Below are 22519 nucleotides of genomic sequence, written 5' to 3' on the forward strand. Positions count from 1 at the left end.
AATGCTGCAGCGAGACTCCTTACGGGGTCTTCGCTGCGAGATCACATTCATCCGGTGCTATATCAACTGCACTGGCTCCCGGTGGAGTACAGGATCAGGTTTAAGGTGCTGGTTTTAACCTTTAAAGCCCTATACGGCCTTGGACCCTCGTACCTACGGGACCGCCTCTCCTGGTATGCCCCACAGAGAAACTTACGGTCTTCAAATAAAAATATCTTGAAGGTCCCAGGCCACAGAGAAGTTAGGCTGGCCTCAACTAGAGCCAGGGCTTTTTCGGCTGTGGCTCCGACCTGGTGGAACACTCTGTCACAAGAGACTAGGGCCCTGCGGGACTTGACATCTTTCCACAGGGCCTGCAAGACAGAGCTGTTCCGCCAGGCCTTTGGCCAGGGCACAGCCTGACTCCCTCCCTCGGCAATCTTCGCGGAGCTCTGGCCCAATAGTGGCCAGTGGCTTGAATTTAATTAATTTTATAATGAATGATTTTAGAGTGTTTGTTTGTGTTGTACTTTTGTATTGTTTTATTGTTGTTAGCCGCCCTGAGCCCAGCTTCGGCTGGGGAGGGCGGGATATAAATAAAATTTATTATTATTATTATTATTATTATGAGGAGCCTCTGAGGCAGCTGCTACTCGGGGGGGCAGGAGGGAGGCCTTGCCTTTCTGGAAGCCAGATAACGCTGCTGAGCTTCTGGGCACCTGGTAGCAGGGAGTTCCACAGGTGCCCTAAGCGTAGCAGAAAAACCTCGGCCTGAAGTCAGGGAGAGGCATTGTGCAGGATGAGCAGAGGCCCATGAAGGCACTTTATACCTCGCAGCAGCTGGGAGGTTACAGAGGACTGCAGAATCACAGAGTCAGAAAGGACCCCAGGGCTCATGTAGTCCAGCCCCTGCGGTGCAGGGATCACAGCTGTTTTGCAAAAAAAAGTGCCACAGGGACCAAGCGCGTTTCAAAACCACCCTCAAGTGGCTGCTGTGTGTTTCCTTCACCTCCCTTGCGAATCCAAGATCTGGCAATGTTTCCTTTCCATTTCTCCCCTGCTTGACAAAGCCAGGCCACCAGCATCAGGCGGCAGAGCGCAGCCCCCCCACCCTGGACCCACAGAGCATGGGTGGCTATGGGGTGGCACCCTCAATGGGGCCTTCCCAATCCCAGGGCTGAGCGTTCAGCCAGAGTACAGCCACTGGAGCTTGTCCCCCGCAAGATGCTCACAGATTCATAGAACTTTAGAAAGGGACCCGTGCGGTCATCTAGCCCAACCCCCTGTAATGCAGGAATGGCAGCTTCCACTGCCTAAACCCTGGAGGGTTCAGCGTGAGATTCAGACCCCGGGACATTGCCCAACTCTCTGCCCCTCTGGCCCAGGACCTCAGGCAGGGAGCTCTTCCCAGCACCTGACACACACACCCTGGCCCTTTCCAGCTGGGGATGCCGAGCGCTGAGCCCTCGCCAGGCAAATCCGCAGGGTGCTCTGCCCCCCACCCTCCTGCGATGTGGGCCAGCCTGGTCAGCAGAGCCACATGCCCCCCCCCCATGATGTGGAGTGGCTGGCAAGTCCCGGCCTCCTCTCCCTGAGTTCACCCAGCTCCCAAGGAGCCCCCTCCCAAGTCGAAGAAGCCCTTTGACCCTGGAGAGGGGAACTCTTCCTCTGCCCCCCCCACCCCAGCTCCACCCCTGGGTGCCCCACGTGCCGCATCCTGCTCCAGAACACCAAGAGGCATTTGCCCACAGCACAGTCTCTGGCTGCTGGTCTTTTTTATTTACAGATCACAAACCAAGTTGAAGCTTGAGAGGCAGGAAGACGAAAACCCCAAATGTAGCCTGCACGAATTCCCCCATTTGGCAAAAGAAGACACCCCCCCCAAAAAAACCCCCCCACTTGATTCAAAACCCCGTCTCCCAGATCGTGGTCCCTTCTAAGAAATGGCTCTTGGGCGGATCCTGGCAGCAGAAAGGCGCTGAGAGCCCACAGCTGCGGGAAGAGGAACTGCCAGACCCGCTCCTCCTTGGCACAGGGGCACCCTCTGGGCAGAGCAGCCGGCCCCACGGCAGCCCTGGGGGCTCACCTCTTCCCCGAAGGCCACCAGCTGCCTGCGCCCCCCGCCTGGCTGAGCACAGCCTGCTTCTCCTCGGGGCTGAAGTGCAAGATAGTCAAGATAGCCGTCAGCGTCTGCTGCCGCCCCAGCAAGTCCGTCAGCGTCAGGAAGCGGTAGAAAATGTTCTTGAGGTACTCCAGGTTGGCGCCTTCCCTGCCCTGGTCCCGGGCGCTCTTCTGCAGGCGGCCCTGCAGGCCCGAGACCTCCTCCCGGTGCCGCTCGGCCTCCTCCAGGAGCCTCTCCTGCAGCTGCCGCACAGCCGCCTCCAGGCTGCGCTTCTGCTTCTTCAGGGCCGAGGCCTCCACCTCCTTCCTGGCCAGCTGCTCCGTGTACAGCAGGAAGGCCGGCTCCTTGGGCGCCGCCAGGTGCAGGGCCTGCGTCAGGGTCTCCAGGGAGACGTCGCCCTCGTCCCCCTTCAGGTCCCCGCTCTGGGGCCCTCCCGCTTGGGCCGGGCCCTGCTTGGGCCCCTGGAGCCCGTAGTACGGCAGCACCAGGGCCCTCAGCTGCTCCAGCTCCTGGTCCTTCTCGGCCAGGACGGCCAGCGCCCGGTCGCGCTGCTTGTGCATCTCCTCCTCCAGGCGCAGGACCTTCTCCTGGAAGCCCAGCTGGCTCCTCTCCAGCTCCTGCCTGTGCTGCTGCTGCAGGCGGGCCGCCTCCTGGCGCCAGGCCTCCGCCTCCTGGCGACGCTGCCGGGCGCCCTCCTCGCAGGAGAGCCGCAGGGAGACGTGCTTCTCCTTCAGCTCGGCCAGCTGCTCCTGCGCCGCCTCCAGCTCCTTGGCCAAGCTCCCGTCCTTGGCCGACTTGTTCTTGAGGACCACCTGGGCCCTCTGCTTGTACCTCTCAAACTCCTCCTTCAGCTGCTTCAGCTCCTGCTGGTAGTAGGCCGCGGTGGCCTTCTCGCCGTCCCCCGTCTCCGTGCCGCCCTTGGGGGGCTCCAGCCTGCAGAAGGCTTCGATCTCCTGGGCGGACGCCGGGCTGTCCTTGGTGGCCTCCTGCAGCATCTCCTTCAGCTTCTCCATGCGGTCCTTCAGGACGTTGACGTCCAGGCTGCTCTCCTCGAAGGCCGCGAGGTCCAGCGGGGAGCGGCCGGAGGCAGCCATGGCCAGGGTCTTGTTCTCCAGGTCCAGCTGGGCGATGCGGTCCTTCAGCTTCTGGATGGCCAGCTGGTCCTTCTGCTTGGCTTTCTCGTAGGTGCCCAGGAGCTCAGAGACCTCCGAGATCTGGGCCTCCAAGCTGGCCACCCGCTGCTCCTCCAACTGGATCCGATCCTCCGCTTGAGCCGTCTGTGGGGGGAGGAGAAACAGAAGGACATGAGAGGAGACTGCTGGATGAGGCCAGCGGGAACCCACCCAGCCTGGTTTTATTTAAAACCTGCCACGTCTCCAAACCTTTTGATTTCTTCTCACGCTTTCGGAACACTCTCCAAAGGTTGCTCCAATGTCAACACCACACCATCAGCAAACACCCTTAGTTTATAGACTCTAAAACTCACTTCAGTATCTTTAAGTTCCCTATATCACCTTATATTCTGAAGCACTGTTTCTAATGCCATAATAAACAACAACGGAGATAAGGGACAACCTTGTCTCGTTTCTTTTTCTATTTGGCATTTGTCCGAAAGAATACATCTGCGGATTGATCAGTATAGATCTCTTCAATTCCAGCCAGGAAATAATTACCTACTTCCATTTTGTCAAATACCTTAATCAAGAATGACCAAGAAAGACTATCAAAGGCTTTCTCCACCTGCCCAGGAGGATCTCCAGCCTGGCCAGGAGGTGGGGAAGAAGCATCGCTTGGCTCTACCAGGGAGTCATGCCACCAGCCTGTGCCAACCTGCTGCCCTCACAGAGGATGGGAGCTGCTGCCCAAAATATCCGGAGGCCACCAGGCTGGCAAAGGCTGCTCTTCCCCCCCCCCAAAGGCTCCAGGCTGGCATGACGTCCACAGGCCTCGGCAAACACCTCCATGGAGGGGGCCAGTAAGAGTGACCCCCCACCCTGTGGTGAGCTGGAGAAGTCAAGGGACCATGTAGGTAAAGGACGGAGCCTGCTTTGGGGCTGCGCGCAGCAGGGAATCACAGACTTGCAGAGCTGGAAGGGACTCCCTGAGTCATCTACCGTATTTTTCGCTCCATAAGACACACTTTTTTTCCTTCTAAAAAGAAAGGGGAAATGCCTGTGCGTCTTATGGAGCGAATGCACTGGGTCGGAGCCATGGCTCCTGTCAGTCAAGCAAAGCGAGAGCCGCTTACAGGGCTTCTGTCCCGCTTTGCGCGGCTCAATCTTGGCTTGCTTTACAGACAGGAGGAGGGGCGGACGGGAGCCATGGCTCCCGTCTGTCACTCTCTGACAGTAAGTAAAGTGAGAGCCGCTTACATGCTCTATGAGACTCTCGCTTTGCTTGCTTTACAGTGAGCTGGGAGGAGGCAGGCGATTCAAAGCCAGCAGGCGCTCTTAAAAGCGGTGCATAGCCAGCAACAGCTGCAGCAGCCTCAGCTAGCAAAAGTCCACATGCTCCCTAAATGGAGCAATGAGGCTGCAGAGGGACGGCAGGGCACAGGAGGTGTTGGATTGGGAAGGATAAAATTTAAGCAACCAGCAGCAAAAACAAAACCAACCTTGAGCTCTGAGCCACAAGCGCAGTGAAAACCAGGAGGTAAAACAGGAAGGCTGCTGGGGACGGGAGAGCTGGGGATGATGGAGAGGGAAAAATTACGCAAATCCCCCAGCATCTCAGCTGATCTGCTGGCTCCTTGAGAGTGCACACTAAACAAACATACAGCTCCTGTCCCTCTCAGTCTCACTCTGATATACCAGTAGTTTATTAAATAGTTTTGTAGAACATTTGATTCAGAATATTTTTTCCCTGTTTTCCTCCTCGGAAAACTAGGTGCGTCTTATGGTCAGGTGCTTTTTATGGAGCGAAAAATACGGTAGTCCGAACCCCTGCAGTGCAGGAATCACAGTGGCCCCCCAAGGAAGGCAAACCCACCCCTTTGGGAGAGAGGGCCCCTTCCGCTCCCTGCCCTGTTCTCACCTTCCGCATCTCCTGCAGCAGCTGTGCCTGGAAGTGGCTCCGCAGGCTGGCCGCCTCGGCCTGCAGCTCCTGCACCTGCGGGTCCGGCCGGGCACTCTCCTCCCGCAGGGCCCTGAGCTCCCGCCTCAGCTCCTCCACCTCGCGGCCCAGCTGCCGGGCCTGGTGCTCGGCCCCCTCCGCCCGGTCTGCCACGCCCGCCTTCCCGGCCAGGGCCTCGCGGGCCTCCTCCAGGCCTAGCTCCGCCTCCTGGCGCAGGGCGCGCTCGCTCTGGAGCAGGCGCTGCAGCTCCCGCAGCATGACGGCGTGGTCGCCCTGCTCCTGCGCCCGGTCGTGCTGCTGCGCGATGAGGCGGGCCTTGACCTCGGCCAGCTGCTCCTGCGCCTCCTTGACCTCGGCCTCCAGCCGGCTCCTCTCCTCCTCGGCTCTGCGGCTGGCGCTCTCCATTTCCTGCTTGGCCTTCTTCTTGTCGGCCTGGTAGGAGGCCTCCATCCGAGACTTCTCCTGCGTGACGGTGGCCAGCGCACTGGTCAGCGTGGCCAGCTGAGTCTTCAGCTGCAGGACTCTCCTGTCCGACTCACCGGCACCCCCCACAATCAGCTCCCCGCTGCCAGAGCTCACGCCGCTGCTTTCGGAGCTGCTGGTCTCCTCTAGCTTCGAGGGAGAGACTGCAGTCGCCACTGCCACCGCCCCCTCTTCCATGCCCACCAGGTCCCCCCTCACGCTGGCCAGGCTGGCAGCCGTCCCATGACTGTCCTCGCTGTGGACTGAGCTCTGGTCCTCACTCAGGTCCGGGCTGGAGGAGCCGGCCACTCCCAGGGGCTGGGCCACGCCACTGCCCAGGCCGGCATCCACCTCGTGGGAGACCGACAGGACCTTCAAGCTGGCCTCCAGCGCCTCCTTCTCCTTGAGGAGGCTCTTGTAGGCCCGCACCACGTCCTTCAGGCGCCCCTGGTACTGCAGCAGCTGCTTCTTCTGCACCTCAATGGTCTCCTGCAGGTCCTTCTTGCTGGGGCCGCCCCCAAAGTTCATGCCAAACTTCTCCATGGCGCCAGGGGGCTGGGCTGGCTCTGAGAGCTGCAAGGGAACATCAGGGCGTGAGAAGAGCCATACAGCTGGGTCAGGCCAACCACCCATCCAGGATCCTGTCCCCACAGAGGCCCACCAGATGCCCCGAGGGGAGGCTAGCAGGCGGGGTTCATAACAAGAGCAAAAGAGCCTCCCTGCACCAAGTCAGACCTTCAGTACACTTTGGAACTCCCTGCCTATTGAGGTCAAGCAGACAAGGCTGCCCAAAGATGCTTAGAAAGTTGACGTGCATTTTAATCTGTTTCAGTATTTTAACTTTTTATACCACAGAGATGTATAAAAAGTGGGTGGTGCTGTGGGTTAAACCACAGAGCCTGGGACTTGCCGATCAGAAGGTCGGCGGTTCTAATCCCCGCAACAGGGTGAGCTCCCGTTGCTCAGTCCCTGCTCCTGCCAACCTAGCAGTTCAAAAGCATGTCAAAGTGCAAGTAGATAAATAGGTACCGCTCTGGCGGGAAGGTAAAGGGCGTTTCCGTGCGCTGCTCTGGTTCGCCAGAAGCGGCTTAGTCATGCTGGCCACATGACCCAGAAGCTGTACGCCAGCTCCCTCGGCCAATAAAGCGAGATGAGCGCGGGAGGTCCGTTCTTAACCTGAAACTGTTCTTAACCTGAGGCACCACTTTAGCTAATGGGGCCTCCCGCTGCTGCCGGCCAGAGCACGATTTCTGTCCTCATCCTGAAGCAAAGTTCTTAACCCGAGGTACTATTTCTGGGTTAGCGGAGTCTGTAACCTGAAGCGCCTGTAACCCGAGGTGCCACTGCATTCGACATAAAAAACAGGGACCGTTTGTTGTCGACAAAGGACAGCTGGACACAGCAAGGGTCCCCTGACCTTCAGGAGCCGAGGGCCGCATCCAGCCTCGATCCGGCCCTGCTCCTATTGCCAGCCCCCCCCCCCTTTACAGGGTCAGGTGCCAATGGGGGTGGGGGGCGCTTGGAAAAGGACCCGGTTGGCTGTCCCAGGTGTGGGAAGCAGAGGGGGGCGGCCTGCCAGGGGTGGGGGGGTCTCCCTCTCCCCCCCCCAGCCGACCCAGCCTAGCCTCTCCCGCACGGGCTGGCAGCAGCAGCAGCTGGAGGAGGCTCCGCTGCCGGCCGGGGGGGTCCCTGGGGGGGTCCGAGGGGGCGGGGCTGGGGAGGGGGCGGGGCTCACCTCTCGGCCCGCCGCGCGCCCCCGGCCAGAAGCCCCTCGCCCAGCAGCTGGCCCCCCGCACTGCGCCTGCGCCGGCCGCTCCGACTTCCGCCGACGCCGCCCGTCCGCGCATGCCCGGGAGGCGGCGCTGCGCCTGCGCCGAGGGAGCCACGCCTATACTATAGACTCGGTCGCGTTTGGGTAGACTCGCGCCGGGATCGGCAGCTTCCGGGTCCCCTGTGTCGCCTCCGCTCCCCAGGGCGCGGCTGCGCATTGAGAGCCAGGGGGATCGTTTGGATGGCCTCGAGGGAGCCCGGGAGGAGAGGAGGGGCTCGTGTCGGGGGCGCTGGGCAGGTTTTAGTTTCCTTCTTTCTTAAATTTCTCAACTCCCAGAGGATCCTAATATAATAATAATAATAATAATAGTTATAATATTGTTCTTTCGTCGTTGTTGTTATTAATCAATATTAATATTAATATATAATTACATAAATAATATATTCTAATAATATAGTAATGATGTATTTTAATATTACTATGTTAATAATATATTTTAATATTAATATATTAATAATAAATATTGATATCAAAATTAATGTTAATATTAATAATATAATTTTATGCCCCAGCAACTCTGGGCGGCTAGCAAAGCGTCCCCCTGCGGTGCGCCTGCACATGGATGCTTCCGGGATGCGCATCTCGAGACACGTGTTCCCCTCCTCCTTCCTCCTCCGAAGACGCAGCAGCGCCGCCTTTTGTCTCCGGTCGTTCCAAGGGCCAAATTCCTGGCCAGACAGCGCCCCCTGCAGGCGGCCCTGGGCCTCAGCTGAGCTGGGCAGATGCAAAGGAGCCGCTCAGCTGTCCATCTCTCCTCCGGGAAAGAATGAATGAATGTTTCTTTGCAGCAGCCATCAGCAATAAAACAACAACATACCAAGAACAGAAATAAAAAGTCAATTATATAAAATTCCTTTTAGGGTTTGGAATCAGTAGTCAAATAGTGGGTCTTATCCTGACTGCCCCAGCTAAAAACCTTGCCACCTTTGCTGTCCCCTGCTCATCCTGCTCTGCCAAGAGAAAGGACACTGGGGCAGTGGCTGGGCGACCTGGAGTGGACAATAAGAGAGGGGCGATAATCTCATTCCTGAAGTCTTGGCACGTAGCCAGAAATTCTTCCAGAGACCCCCAAACTATCAATAACTATCCCAGCAGACCTGTCAAAAAAGAGCAGCTATCTTTGAATAAACATACACAAATTTATTATTGGTAACATATAGATAGATAAATTAAGGATCTTTACAATTTTATAATATGCAGAGATTAACATGTGCTGAAAAACCAGAGAGAGGAGTTGGGGGGGCGGGGGGGGGTTCTGGTTTGGGGAGGGAAAAATAGGGGGGGAATGAGGATGATATGTTTTTGATAAATTGTTATGTTGAAATTCTTAATAAAAATTTTTTTTTTTTTTTTTAAAAGAGCAGGTATCTCTGTGTGAATGAAACAGGTCTGTGACAATGGATTCTGGAGCCAAGGTATCCACCTTTTCAAAAGGATGTTTCAGTCAGGCCAGGGATTGTCAGGCATCTTGACTGACATTTGCAGCGAAGAAGAGGGCTGCCCAGATGACAAGCCACGCCCCCCCTGGGCATTGTCAACATTCTTTTTAAATTGTTGCACCCAGAACTGGACACAGTATTCCCAGTGTGGTCTGACCAAGACAGAAGAGAGCGGGACTATTATTGGCAAAACCTGTTGGTGTTTCGCAACTTTCTGACTAGTTGCAGGACCTTAGCCAGACCTAGCAGAGTAAACGCAGAATCCACGGAAGCAATTGGCAACTTGGCTGCAGACAGGATAGACGAAGCAGGAACCAGAAACTTGTTTAGTCGTTTAGTCGTTTCCGCCTCTTTGTGACCCCCTGGACCAGAGCACGCCAGGCACTCCTGTCTTCCACTGCCTCCCGCAGTTTGGTCAAACTCATGTTCGTAGCTTTGAGAACACCATCCAACCATCTCGTCCTCTGTTGTCCCCTTCTCCTTGTGCCCTCCATCTTTCCCAACAGCAGGGTCTTTTCCAGGGAGTCTTCTCTTCTCATGAGGTGGCCAAAGTATTGGAGACTCAGCTTCAGGATCTGTCCTTCCAGTGAGCACTCAGGGCTGATTTCCTTCAGAATGGAGAGGTTGGATCTTCTTGTAGTTCAGGGACTCTCAAGAGTCTCCTCCAGCACCAAAATTCAAAAGCATCAATTCTTTGGCGATCAGCGTTCATAGAATCATAGAATCATAGAGTTGGAAGAGACCACAAGGGCCATCGAGTCCAACCCCCTGCCAAGCAGGAAACACCATCAGAGCACTCCTGACATATGGTTGTCAAGCCTCTGCTTAAAGACCTCCAAAGAAGGAGACTCCACCACACTCCTTGGCAGCAAATTCCACTGTCAAACAGCTCTTACTGTCAGGAAGTTCTTCCTAATGTTTAGGTGGAATCTTCTTTCTTGTAGTTTGGATCCATTGCTCCGTGTCCGCTTCTCTGGAGCAGCAGAAAACAACCTTTCTTCCTCCTTTATATGACATCCTTTTATATATTTGAACATGGCTATCATATCACCCCTTAACCTCCTCTTCTCCAGGCTAAACATGCCCAGCTGCCTTAGCCGTTCCTCATAAGGCATCGTTTCCAGGCCTTTGACCATTTTGGTTGCCCTCCTCTGGACATGTTCCAGTTTGTCAGTGTCCTTCTTGAACTGTGGTGCCCAGAACTGGACACAGTACTCCAGGTGGAGGTCTGACCGGAGCAGAATACAGTGGCACTATTACTTCCCTTGATCTAGATGCTATACTCCTATTGATGCAGCCCAGAATTGCATTGGCTTTTTTAGCTGCCGCGTCACACTGTTGGCTCATGTCAAGCATTCTTAGTTAGGTGTTTATTATATACAGTGGACTATTTACAGGAACAGGACACGGATCTTTTGCTAGCTCTCTCTGACACGACTCACAACTCCTACACTGACACAGAACAACTGAACACTGAACTCTGAACTAACACATTCCAGTTAGTAGGCCATTAATTATCACTCCCTTGAGAGAGCTTGACCAATCAGGGAGCTGTCCCCATGCCTCTGTTATCACCAGGCAGACTTACTCCTTCAGATTGCCTTCTGGCTGGCTGCCAAACCTTAATTGACTCTGTGTGAGTAGCTGCACGTACACAGTTTCCCAACAACTATGACTTCCCTTGACCTGGACACTATCTGTGGATGCAACCTAGAATAGCATTAGCCTTTTTTGCTGCTGCATCACACGGTTAGCTCGTGTTCAGCCTGTGGTCCACCAAGACCCCTCCATCCTTTCTGAGGTCACAAAGGCCAGACTTGCCATAGAGCTTCTCCCCTTGGAATCCTGGGCCGGCATCTCCCGCAGGGAGAAGAACCTCTTCCTCTCTTCCTCCCCCCTCCCCAGCGCCCTCAGAAGCCTCTCCCATGGCCCAGCCGGCCAGTCGGTCGGCAGCGCAAGGTCCAAAGCGGGGGCCGGCCTGTTGCTGATGCCCTCGGTAGCTCCGCCCCTCCTGCGCAGCCATGCAGATTGGGTTGGTCAACTGGACAGGCGGGTATCTCACTGGGGAATGCTATGGCGACGGCGTCAGCGTCTTGGGAAACTCACTGGGGAAGAAACAGGTATCCCCCCGGAAGCCTCAAATGATGCTTAATTTTCTCTATTTGAGTTCTGTTCCAGAATGAGTGCTATCAGCCAGTGTCAGATTTGGGGCTGTTTTCCATTGAATTGCAATGGTCAGGCATGTCCAAAGTCCGTTTTGGGGGGCTAATCCGGTTGATTTAATCTGGCCCCTGTGGCAGTTTATTTCCTGGGGGTAAAATCCTTCATAAAGTTCAACAACTTCAATCCGGAAAAAAAGGTCAACAACTTTGGCTGGCCCCCGACACATGTTCACTTCATCACATCTGGCCCTCTTTGAAAAAAGTTTGGACAGACACCCCTGCTAATGGCTATCTATGCTGCCAAGGTCATATATGACCGGTTCTTCTGACCATCAAAAAACAGTGCTTAGTTTCCTTTTTAGTTGCTGTTTTATACGATAATCTTTATTGTCATTGTCCCATACAGAACAATGAAATTGAAAAAATCTACATCAGACATTCCAAAACCCACAAGCCAGCTATCCCAGCCTGGTTAGCCCCTAAAAACTCTGATACCCCATAACTGAATACAATATACTCACATAAAGACTACCTTAGTAAAGGTATAGGGACCCCTGACCATTAGGTCCAGTCGTGACAGACACTGGGGTTGCGGCGCTCATCTCTCTTTACTGGCCAAGGGAGCCGGCGTACAGCTTCCAGGTCATGTGGCCAGTAGGACTAAGCCGCTTCTGGCGAACCAGAGCAGTGCACGGAAATGCCGTTTACCTTCCCGCCAGAGCGGTACCTATTTATCTACCTGCACTTTTGATGTGCTTTCGAACTGCTAGGTGGGCAGGAAAGACTGCCTTACACTGTGTTTAAAAACCAAAATCGCATTTGGATAGAAACTGTTTCTCAGGCTCTAGTCCTGGTCTTTATAACCCTGGACCTTCTTCCAGAAGGCAGAAGCTGGAAGAGATCATTTCCGGGGTGCGCACTATCCTGCGCTATCTCTGCCGCTTTCTTATGGCACCCGGAAGCGTAGATTTCATCCAAGGTGGGAAGAGGGCACCCAGTTATTCTCTCCACAATCTTTACAACCCTAGACAGCATTGTTTTTCCCTGACCGTGCAGCTCCCAAACCACACACACAGACCATAATTATAATAATAATTTAATAATAATTTATTATTTATACCCCGCCCATCCAGCTCAGTTTCCCCAGCCACTCTGGGCAGCTCCCAACAGAATTAAAAGCACAACAGAGCATCAAACATTAAAAGCTTCCCTAAACAGGGCTGCCTTCAGATGCTTTCTAAATTTTGTTAATGTTGTTAATATTGTTCTATGGATTATGAGTGCTGTAACATTTCTGACTTCTGTTGTAACGGTGCTGTTTAGCTTATTTCTTTAGTTGCTTTGTTAATAGCATTTCATCGATTATTTTGCCAATGATTTGTTAATTATGCTGTATGATTTGTGTTATATTTGTGATTTATTGCTTGTAAGCCACTTTGCGATTTGTGCGAATGGTGCAGAAATATGATAAATCATCCCAGAGAAATACCCAGGGACATTCCTTTGGGATCTGTTATGTACTGAGTTGAATAGGATCCAAAAGGCAGCCGTCTGATTGGTCCTAGAACAATAGGATTCAGAATGCAGCAGTCTGATTGGTCCTAGAACAATAGGATTCAGAATGCAGCTGTCTGATTGGTCCTAGAGCAATAGGGTCCAGAATGCAGCAGTCTGATTGGTCCACAGGAGCCACCCAATCCAGCTCCAGGTGGAAGTGAATCCGCAACCTGATTGGCCTACAGGAGAATCCCGGAATTAGCCAATCACGTGGGGCCCATTGTAAATAATGTATATAAAGCAGACATTCTGGGGGAACTTCCATTCCTCCTCACCACTGAACAAAGAGCATGAAATCCACTCTTGACAGAGTATATTTCAGGATCCCTGCTGACTTGCCCCTCTCGCCCCCTGCAGACCTGGGACCTGGAGGTGACCACGAAGCCTGGGAAGCTGACGGTGGCGGTGCTGAGGGGCCACCAAGGGCGCTGCCTCCTGGTGGACGCCGATGGCACCGTCCGGTGCGGTCACCCGGCCTCGGGGCGGCAGAGCCAGTTTGTGCTGGAGGTGCACTCCAGCGGGGCCTGGAGCCTCCAACATCTGGAGAGCAAGAAGTTCCTGGAGTCGGACGGGGAGGACGTCTTCTGCGTCTGCAGAGAGCTGACGCGGCGCCACATGTGGATGCCCCAGCTAGCCATGCATGCGCACGTGGTCCTCTTCAACCCCAGCAGCCGGCTGTACGCGCGGACCGACCCCGAGCTGAACCGCGTCTGGGTGGACACGCCAGTGCCTTACTGCGAGGAGTGCGGCTTCGTCCTGAGGCTGCGCTGCGGCGTCTGCCACCTGGAGACGTCCAACCACAAGTTCGTCTCCCGGCTGGAGAAGCTGGCCAAGAAGCCCTCAGCCGAGACGGCCTTCCACCTGAACCTGAGGCCCGGCTGCCTGGCCTTCCTGACCGACAGGGAGGGGCACATCCTGTACCCGCAGGGCAGCCGGGGGCTCCTGTGCCTCGGAGACTGCCCCGAAGACAACGAGGAGTGGTTCGTCATCAAGAGGTGCCCGCAGTGGGTCAGCCTGAGAACCAGGGCCAAGAAGTACATGGGCATCCTCTGCGGCAAGTAAACCCCGGGGGGAGCAGCAAGGGCCAGGCCGGGGGCCCAGGGCCTCTTTGACTCATGTCAGGGGTGATTCAGTTCAGATTTGGGAGGGTGTGCTTGATGACCCCTGGAGGTCCCTTCCACAGTTCTCTGGTTCCATCTAGCTCAGTATTGTCAACCCTGGCTGGCAGCCGTGGATCTCCAGGGTTTCAGGCATGGTCTGTCCCTGTCCTTCCTGGAGATGCTGTCCGTGGGGACTGAACCTGGAAGCTTCTGCAGAATATTAAAAACATGATAAAACATCAAACGTTAAAAACTTCCCTAAACAGGGCTGCCTTCAGAGGTCTTCTAAAAGTCAGGTAGTTGTTTATTTCCTTGACATCTGATGGGAGGGCCTTCCACAGGACTCTAGGGAAACAAGGAATGTTGTACTTGACTGCTCCAGTGGATTACATCCCACAAAATCCTGGAGAGACAATGCTGCCAGCCAGTGTCCTGAGCTAGATGAAGCCGACTCAGTGCAAGCACCTGCTGAGCTGCTCTTCTCTCCCCTCAGACTCTGAGGTCTACGCAGGCTCCAAAAAGGCGACCCCCATGTCCACGTTCCTCTTTCATGTCAGTCCTGATGCCCAAACCGTGCAGCTGAAAGACATCAACCACAAGTACCTGGCACAGGTAAGTTAGGGGCTCCTCCACCCCCCAAAAGGCTGAGTCCAGGGTCCCTGTGAGGGCCAGGAGGTGGGGTGCCCAGCCAAATGGTGGAGGGGCCACCTTGCTTTTGTCCCAAAGAGCATTACCACCTGCTATATCTGGGGGTGGGGTGGGGGGGACGACTTCCATTCCCATGGGGCAGAGTGGCTGGTTTTTTCTCCCTGCCCCACTGCTGACCTGGTCTTCTGTCCCCAGAGGGAGTTCCAGAGTGTGATGGCCGACGGCTGCAGCAAAGAACCTGAGACCCAGTTCAGCATCCTGTGGCATTATGGGAAAATCTTCCTGAGGGCGCTCAATGGCCGCTACCTGGGCACCCTCCCTGTCGGGCTGGTGGTCGCCAGAGCCATGCAGCCAGGTGCGGAGGAGGAGGAGGAGGGAGAGGATGAGACACTTCCTGGAACAAGGAGGGTCTCTGGCTGGGGGGGGGCGGGGCGGGAAGGAAGCATCTCTCCAAGGAAACCCCCTGACCTTATGTGATGTCTCACCTGCCCCTGCTGGAGGGTGAGGAGTCTGGCCTGGCGACCCAACTGACGTAATGCCTGTAGAAATGCGAACAGATGCCAAAAGAGGATATATTTTATTTTTTATTTTTTTTAAAGATGAGCCGACATGCTTATAACTTTATTGAACAATGATTGCGCAAACTTCTACTGTACTCCACAGGAAAGGTTAAGTGGCTGAAGGTATTGATCACAGTTGAGAATATTTGTGGAGGGTGTTCAAGCGATAGTTGGGGGGCAAGATCCTTTCTTCCCACCTTCTTAACCCGGAGGCCAACCCATCTGACGGCCACCGAGGACATGGAGATGCACATGGTAGACAGACTGACCGCCATCCGGCCCTTCGTTCACCACCATTCGGTATCCCCTGGTCAAGCCTAATTCAGCTGCACATTTCTTGCCCACAATCATTAAGTGGCCAAGAAGAGCTTCATCAGAATCTTGCGCTTAAGATATCTGAGCAATAGGCTTCTTCGGAACTACTAGGAAATGGGTTGGGGCTTGTGGGGAAACGTCATGGAATGCAAGGCACTTCTCGTCCTCGAAGATGATCTTCGCCGGGATCTCTTTGCGGATGATCTTCCCGAAGATGGTGTCCCCTCCCAGCTGCGCCACCTGCGCTTTTCTGATCTCCTCAGCCATCGCGAACCACCAAGAGGATATATTTATTAGATATTATCCTTCCTCACGTTTGTGTCATCCCTTTGCAGCTTAAAAGGGAAGTGTTTAAACCAGGGGTCAGCAACCTTTTTCAGACGTGGGCCGGTCCACCGTCCCTCAGACTATGTGGGGGGCCGGACTATATTTTGAAAAAATAATAATGAATGAATTCCTATGCCCCACAAATAATCCAGAGATGCATTTTAAATAAAATGACACATTCTACTCATGTAAAAATATGCTGACTCCCAGACCGTCCGTGGGCCGGATTGAGAAGGCGATTGGGCCGCATCCGGCCCCCCGGGCCTTAGATTGCCTACCCCTGGTTTAAACAATGATTATAAGCTATTTGCCAATATACTGGCCAACCGAATGAAAGGAGTTTTGGTAGAAATAATTCATCATGATCAGGCTGGTTTCCTACCAGGATGTCAGATGAAGGATAATATAAGAAATATAACTGAAGTGATAGAATATCTGGAGGTCAGAAATGAGAAATAAGCTGCTTTAATGTTTATAGATGCTGAAAAAGCCTTTGATAATATTTCATGGGCCTTTATGAAGAAGATAATAGAAAATATGAATCATCACACTGACAGTATTGGAAAATAGCACTTACTCACTCAGAATACTTGTTGGAGAGTAACAGAAACAGCAGAGTAATGGGATTAACAGAGACAGGCAGGCTTGAAATGGCGATTCAGTTGTAAAGACGTACTGAAGTCTACCTTAAAACGGTGCCTGAGCATTGGAGCTCCGACTTAAGGAGCTCCCTTTTGCTGGCAGATCATAAAGCGATGGGGAAAGGGTGTACACAGGCAGGTAAGAGAATATATTACTATGCCCTCCTCTACCTGCCAGGGCACAGTGTGGGGAACGTGTCTTGCAGAGTTCTTTCTACCAAACACGCAGGAAAGCTCAGAGAGCTTCAACTCCTGTCTTGAAAAACTTGAATTGTTGGTTTGGACTGCACTTTAAATACCCCACACATCCCGCCCCTTCTGGCTCTTTTGGAAAAGGGGTTCTCCTCCACCCCCAGACCTCAAAAGCGAGGAGAGCAGCCCCCATCCTCCCCCAGGCTGGCTGCCAAGAAAAGTCTGGACCAAAGGTCTGCCGATGCCTCAGGGACCCCTTCTCCTTGTCAGCTCCCAGCTGACCTCCTGCCCCACTGCATTGCAGGGCCCCACGAGGAGTTTGGCCTGCGCCTGGCCAACCGCTCCTTCCTGCTGCTGCGCGGCTGCTACGGCTATGTGGGAAGCTCCTCCTGCCACGAGGCCCTGCAGTGCAACCTCCTGGAGCCCGACTGCATTGAGCTGCTGCCCTGCAAGGAGGGCATCTACCACTTCCAGAGTAGGTGAAGGGGGGAAGGAGGGGGGACATGCCAGGGGGGCAGGCCCAGGGCCCATCTGGTCCAGTATCCTGTTGCTCCAAAGAGGGACTCACAAGCAGGATACAAGCAGCTCTCCCCTCCTGCTGTTTCCAGAAGCCCCTGCAGTCATACCTCGGGTTGAATATGCTTCATGTTGAGCGCGTTCAAGTTGCGCTCCGCAGCAACCCAGAAGTAACGGAGCGTGTTACTTCTGGGTTTTGCTGCTCGCGCATGCGCAGATGCTCAAAATGATGTCATGCGTAGAAGCGACAAAAAGCGACACGCACATGCGCAGACGTGCCGTCGCTAGTTACATTTGCTTCTGGATGCAAACAGGGCTCCGGAACGGATCCCGTTTGTATCCAGAGGTACCAGTGTACGGTGATACCTCGGGTTAAGTACTTAATTCATTCCGGAGGTACGTTCTTAACCTGAAACTGTTCTTAACCTGAAGCACCACTTTAGTTAATGGGGCCTCCTGCTGCCGCCGTGCCACCGGAGCACAATTTCTGTTCTCATCATGAGGCAAAGTTCTTAACCTGAAGCACTATTTCTGGGTTAGCGGAGTCTGTAACCTGAAGCATATGTAACCTGAAGCATATTTAACCTGAGGTACCACTGTATTACAAAGCATTGCTGCCTCTGACTGTAGCGGCAGAGCAAAGCCATCCTGCCTACTAGCCATTGAGGGACACGGGTGGCGCTGTGGTCCAAAGCACTGAGTCTCTTGGGCTTGCCAATCAGAAGGTCGGCGGTTCGAATCCCCGCAATGACGGGGTGAGCTCTCGTTGCTCGGTCCCTGCTCCTGCCAACCTAGCAGTTCGAAAGCACACCAGTGCAAGTAGATAAATAGGTACTGCTGTGGCAGGAAGGTAAACGGCATTTCCGTGCACTCTGGTTTCTGTCACGGTGTCCCGTTGCGCCAGAAGCGGTTTAGTCCTGCTGGCCACATGACCTGGAAAGCTGTCTGTGGACAAACGCTGGCTCCCTCGGCCTGAAAGCGAGATGAGCTCCACAATCCCATAGTCGCCTTTGACTGGACTTAACCATCCAGGGGTCCTTTACCTTTACTAGCCATTGATAGCCCTCTCCCCTGTGAGTTCCTCTAATTCTGTTCTCGAGCCATCCCAGTCAGTGGCCAGAGTTGCCTCCTGTGGCAGGGAGTTCCACAGTCTGCATTGCATGAAAAAGCCATTTCTTTCACCTGCCTTGAATCTCCCAACGCCCGTCTTTGTTGGAATCCCACCACTTTTCCGCCGTCATTCCGCTTCCCAGGCCGCGGCAAGAGCTTTTGGTGCCTGACTTCGGAAGGGACCTTCAGCCCCTGGGGGAAGTTTGCCTTGAATTTCTGCGTTGAGATCCGAGGGAACAACCTCCTGGCAGTGCTGGGACCCAACGGATACTTCCTGCGTGCGGACCGGGAGGGCTGCCTCATGGCCGACAGTGAGGAAGTGACCTGCGAGTGCCTCTGGGAGTTCTAGGCCTCAGGCAGGTGAGAAGAAGGGGGGCAGTCGCCTTGCCAGGGTTGGGGGTGGAAGAGGCGGGGGCCCAGCAGAGATGGGAGGGCAGAGAGCTGTGGGCCCCTCCCCACACCCGAGAGACTCAGCCACCAGCACAGACCCCGGACCCCACTGTGGCACCTCAGGGGGGGTGAAGTTTTTGGCTTGCAGATCCCCAGATGCAGTTCTGCCTCCCTCTTGCAGGACTCCCCTGGAGGTCTCTCTGCCACCCAAAGCCTCCAGGACCACCCACTGTGTGTCAACAGAGACAGAGGCGGAGCCAGGGGTGGGGCAGTGATGTCACCCCCCCTCAGGGATGACACCTGGGGCGGTCCGCACCCTCCCTTCCTCCGCCAGTGAACAGAGATCCGAGATCCGAACTGGTTCCTGATTTGCTACTGGGCCATGTTCAAGGTATTACTACAGTGGTACCTCAGGTTACAGATGCTTCAGGTTACAGACTCCACTAACCCAGAAATAGTACCTCAGGTTAAGAATGATAGAATCATAGAATCATAGAGTTGGAAGAGACCACAAGGGCCATCGAGTCCAACCCCCTGCCAAGCAGGAAACACCATCAGAGCACTCCTGACATATGGTTGTCAAGCCTCTGCTTAAAGACCTCCAAAGAAGGAGACTCCACCACACTTTGCTTCAGAATGAGAACACAAATTGCCCAGCAGCAGCGGGAGGCCCCATTAGCTAAAGTGGTGCTTCAGGTTAAGAACAGTTTCAGGTTAAGAACGGACCTCCGGAACAAATTAAGTACGTAACCAGAGGTACCACTGCATTAGTATTGTTAACAAAAGTCAGGTGTCTGCTCCGCTCTCTGCCAAGCAGTGGCAAAAGCCCTTGGGGTCCCAGGCACCCACCCGGGGTCTGTGTTCCTCTGGAGGAACAGAAGATGCAGCGCAGACTGTCGTGGCTTTAAGATACATGGTTTATTCACCTATTTACACCTTCAGTCTGCAAGGAGGGAGTCCAGATCTTACAGCTTGTTCCCCAAAGCAGAGCAGCGTTTATGGGTATCTTCTTCTTCTTCTTCTTCTTCTTCTTCTTCTTCTTCTTCTTCTTCTTCTTCCCAGCAACCCTTTCTGCCTGACCCCCTTTTGCTGTCACCTTCAGCACTCAGTTACCCTGACAGCCTTTCAGGCCCCTATCTCTGTCCACACCTCAGCGCACAAACTCTCTTGCATTGTTCATGTGCCTCACTTGCTCTTTAGTGTTCCTTGATGGCCAAAACTCAGCCACAGGAATCACCCCGTAGCTTGTGCTTTGATCCTAGCATTTATTCATTTCTAAGGGGTTTTTTTTTGGGGGGGGCTCCCCACCTTAAATCTATAATAGTATTACAGTCACACCTCACGTTACGTCCGCTTCATGTTACGTTTTTTCAGGTTGCATCCCGCAGCGACCCGGAGGTACCAGAAAGGGTTACTTCCGGGTTTCGCTACTTGTGCATTCGCACAAGCGTCAAATCACACCACGCACATGCACAGATATGGCGCTTCAGGTTGCAGGCTTTTCACGTTGCAAACAGGACTCCGGAATGGATCCTGTTCGCAACCGGACTTCCCTGTATACACATGGTATTATCAGTATCATTGGTATTAGTATTTTGCTATGCTATACAGTGGAACCTCGGTTTTCGAACGTAATCTGTTCTGGAAGGCTGTTCAGCTTCCAAAACGTTTGAAAACCCAGGCGCAAAGGGAGAGTGTCAATTTCCATGGTGAAAACTGAAAAAACACACAGCAGAAGCCATTTGACTTCTGAGGCGCGTTCGTAAATGGAGCAATTACTTACTTTCAGGTTTTCGGCATTCGAAAACTGAAACGTTTCACTTCAGAGACGCTTGAAAACTGAGATTCCACTGTACAATAAAGCCCAGAAAAACTTGGGACCAGTTTCTCTGCAAGGTGGCCTGGCCCCACTTGACCCCATTGATTGGGGGGGAAGAAGAAGAAGAAGAAGAAGAAGAAGAAGAAGAAGAAGAAGAAGAAGAAGAAGAAGAAGAAGAAGAAGATTATTTATACCCTGCCCATTTGGCTGGGTTTCCCCAGCCACTCCGGGCAGCTCCCAACCGAAAATTAAAAACACAATACAGCATTAAACATTAAAAACTTCCCTAAACAGGGCTTCCGTCAGATGGCACTTGTGCTCCCACAGGGGACACGTAATACCTGTTTCTCATTGGTAAGAACTCACATCATTTTGTGTGGCAGCACTTTTGAACTCCCTGCCTATTGATATCAAGAAGGCACCTTCAACTGCGTTTTCCCCGGCACCTGCTAAAACCATTTCTGACCAGGCCTGTGGAATGTGGACGCGTTTCTTCATCTGTTTTTAGTTTATTGCTGGATTCATCCTGCAAGCGTATTGAAGAGTTGCGCTTACTGACAATATTATTGTGAATATTATTTTGTGAAACAAATGAATTGCTGGGGTCTGGGAGCCTCGGGGTCCCGTCCCAATCTGTGAGTCTGATTTTATGAACTAAACCAGGCAGGGTTCTGGCCCCCAGTGACTCTGGGAGGGCTAACCAGGAGGTCATTGTCCACAGGTATCTGCAGGAGAGGAGGAAAGGAAACCCAGCAGAGTCCTTGTTGGGCCGCCCAAGATGTCTGAGTGCCTCGGCCTTCTCTCCTTGGCCTCATCCGGACGCATCAGCAAGAGGCCTGGAAGCAGCAGCAGAGGAAAAAGAGGAGGGGGGCTCTTCCCTCCCTCCCACAAAGGGGGTTTCACCCGCTGCCGTTCTCCCCCATTGAGGTGAAGGGGCAGATGCTGCCAGAGGAGGATTTGGGGCTGGGTTCTGGCTCCCCCCCTCCGCAGGACCACTCAGGTGTCTTCTGAAAAGGAGCAAAAAGCAAAAAGACCCTGGCTTCTGTCTGTTTCAATGGGGGAGGTGTCGTGGGCTCCAGAGGGACAGGAAGGGGGGAAGAAAGGCGGGCAGGCGGGGTGCCCCCAGGATTCATTTGGGCCAATGATAGATCCCTGAGCCCAGATGCAACACCGCCCAACAGAGGTGCCCCTGGGCATGTGCAGAGCGTATGTCCCGCTTCAAGAAGGAGTTACAACAACCAGCCCCTCCACCACCGACTTGGGGTGGGGACACTGGCAGAGGAACAGTGGGCGCACCATTGGGGAGGGGCGCACCATTGCAGCCCCCCCCCGGACACACGCCGTGCACCCCCCCACCGTGCCGGGTGTCACGTCCCCACAGGCAATGTGCCACGTTCCCGGGACGTGCGCCAGCCATGCCCCCACCTGCTATCGGCCCCCAGTGCTGGACCATGCAGCTTTGCCACTGGGGGGTGGGAGAGAAGGGCACCCAGCCCAGCCTCTTCAGCCCCAGAGCTACACCCTAAGCGTGGGCTCCTCTCCTCACCTCGCCCAGTGGCCCTTTCCCAAAAACTCCCGGGGAAGGAGGCAGCTGAGCTATGGAACTCCCTCCCACTGGAGACAGGGATGGGCACCAACTTGGGTGGCTATAAAAGGGGATTGGGCAAATCCATGGAGGAGGGAAGGGATATGGATGTCTCCTAGCCAGGATGGCTCTGCTCTGCCTCCCCAGTCAGAGGCAGCCATGGTTCTGAATCCCAGTTGCTGGTGTTGTAAACAAAAATCTGCCCTTTTCCCTTATGGGGTATCCAAGAGCCCATATAGAGTCCTTACATAGGTTCCCTATTGGTAGGAGAAAATAACAGAGGCCAAGTAGAGAATACTGAGAAGCATAGTAAGCTTGATCTTTACTTATCTGTTGCGTGAGGGTGCTCCCCTCACATGCAGGAAAGGAGGAGGACCTTGAACAATGGCGCGCAAGGCCTTATATAGACATTTTAAATTCCCTGCCCTGGAGCTCAACACCGCCCCTCCATACATCACACATACATCACAGAAGGGGCGTAACCCAAGACCACCACCCCAGATACATCATACCTACAGCAGAAATCTGAGTGACTTGTTTATCTCGTCTGCCAGGTTACCTGTTTTAATGGTCACTTGATTGGATTGCCTGGGGAGCCTGGCCAGTCTTTTGTAATGACAAATACTTAGTTCCTGAGCCAGGTCACAGGCTCACCCTATTCACACACAGACATACCCTTAAGACAGGATTTG

At 53.9% G+C, this 22519-nt stretch overlaps 3 protein-coding genes across 4 annotated transcripts; 1 reads left to right on the forward strand and 2 right to left on the reverse strand.

Annotated features, from left to right (window-relative positions):
- Window positions 1–1735: 1735 nt before the first annotated feature.
- On the reverse strand, window positions 1736–7457 carry GCC1 (GRIP and coiled-coil domain containing 1). Of its 2 annotated transcripts, none has more exons than XM_053406017.1 (3): window positions 7371–7457; window positions 5135–6208; window positions 1736–3378 (listed from the first exon to the last, which is right to left on the reverse strand). In XM_053406017.1, the coding sequence occupies exons 2-3, from the start codon at window positions 6176–6178 to the stop codon at window positions 2062–2064; spliced, it is 2361 nt and encodes a 786-aa protein (XP_053261992.1). In that variant the 5' UTR covers window positions 6179–6208; window positions 7371–7457; the 3' UTR covers window positions 1736–2061. The 2 variants fall into 2 exon arrangements, with proteins under 2 accessions (XP_053261992.1, XP_053261993.1); XM_053406018.1 differs by lacking the exon at window positions 7371–7457 and adding an exon at window positions 7053–7112.
- A 2885-nt stretch (window positions 7458–10342) lies between these two features.
- On the forward strand, window positions 10343–21271 carry FSCN3 (fascin actin-bundling protein 3). The gene is made up of 7 exons (XM_053406241.1): window positions 10343–11025; window positions 12982–13678; window positions 14218–14336; window positions 14568–14727; window positions 16712–16882; window positions 18177–18393; window positions 20964–21271. The coding sequence occupies exons 1-6, from the start codon at window positions 10927–10929 to the stop codon at window positions 18380–18382; spliced, it is 1452 nt and encodes a 483-aa protein (XP_053262216.1). The 5' UTR covers window positions 10343–10926; the 3' UTR covers window positions 18383–18393; window positions 20964–21271.
- LOC128422348 (adenosine 5'-monophosphoramidase HINT1-like) lies at window positions 14973–15519 on the reverse strand. Its single transcript, XM_053406240.1, is given in 1 exon segment — window positions 14973–15519. A coding segment is annotated over 1 exon segment (381 nt). The 5' UTR covers window positions 15515–15519; the 3' UTR covers window positions 14973–15133.
- Window positions 21272–22519: the final 1248 nt, after the last annotated feature.

The sequence above is a fragment of the Podarcis raffonei genome, chromosome 10 (assembly GCF_027172205.1).
Source record: "Podarcis raffonei isolate rPodRaf1 chromosome 10, rPodRaf1.pri, whole genome shotgun sequence".
NCBI classification, from domain to species: domain Eukaryota; kingdom Metazoa; phylum Chordata; class Lepidosauria; order Squamata; family Lacertidae; genus Podarcis; species Podarcis raffonei.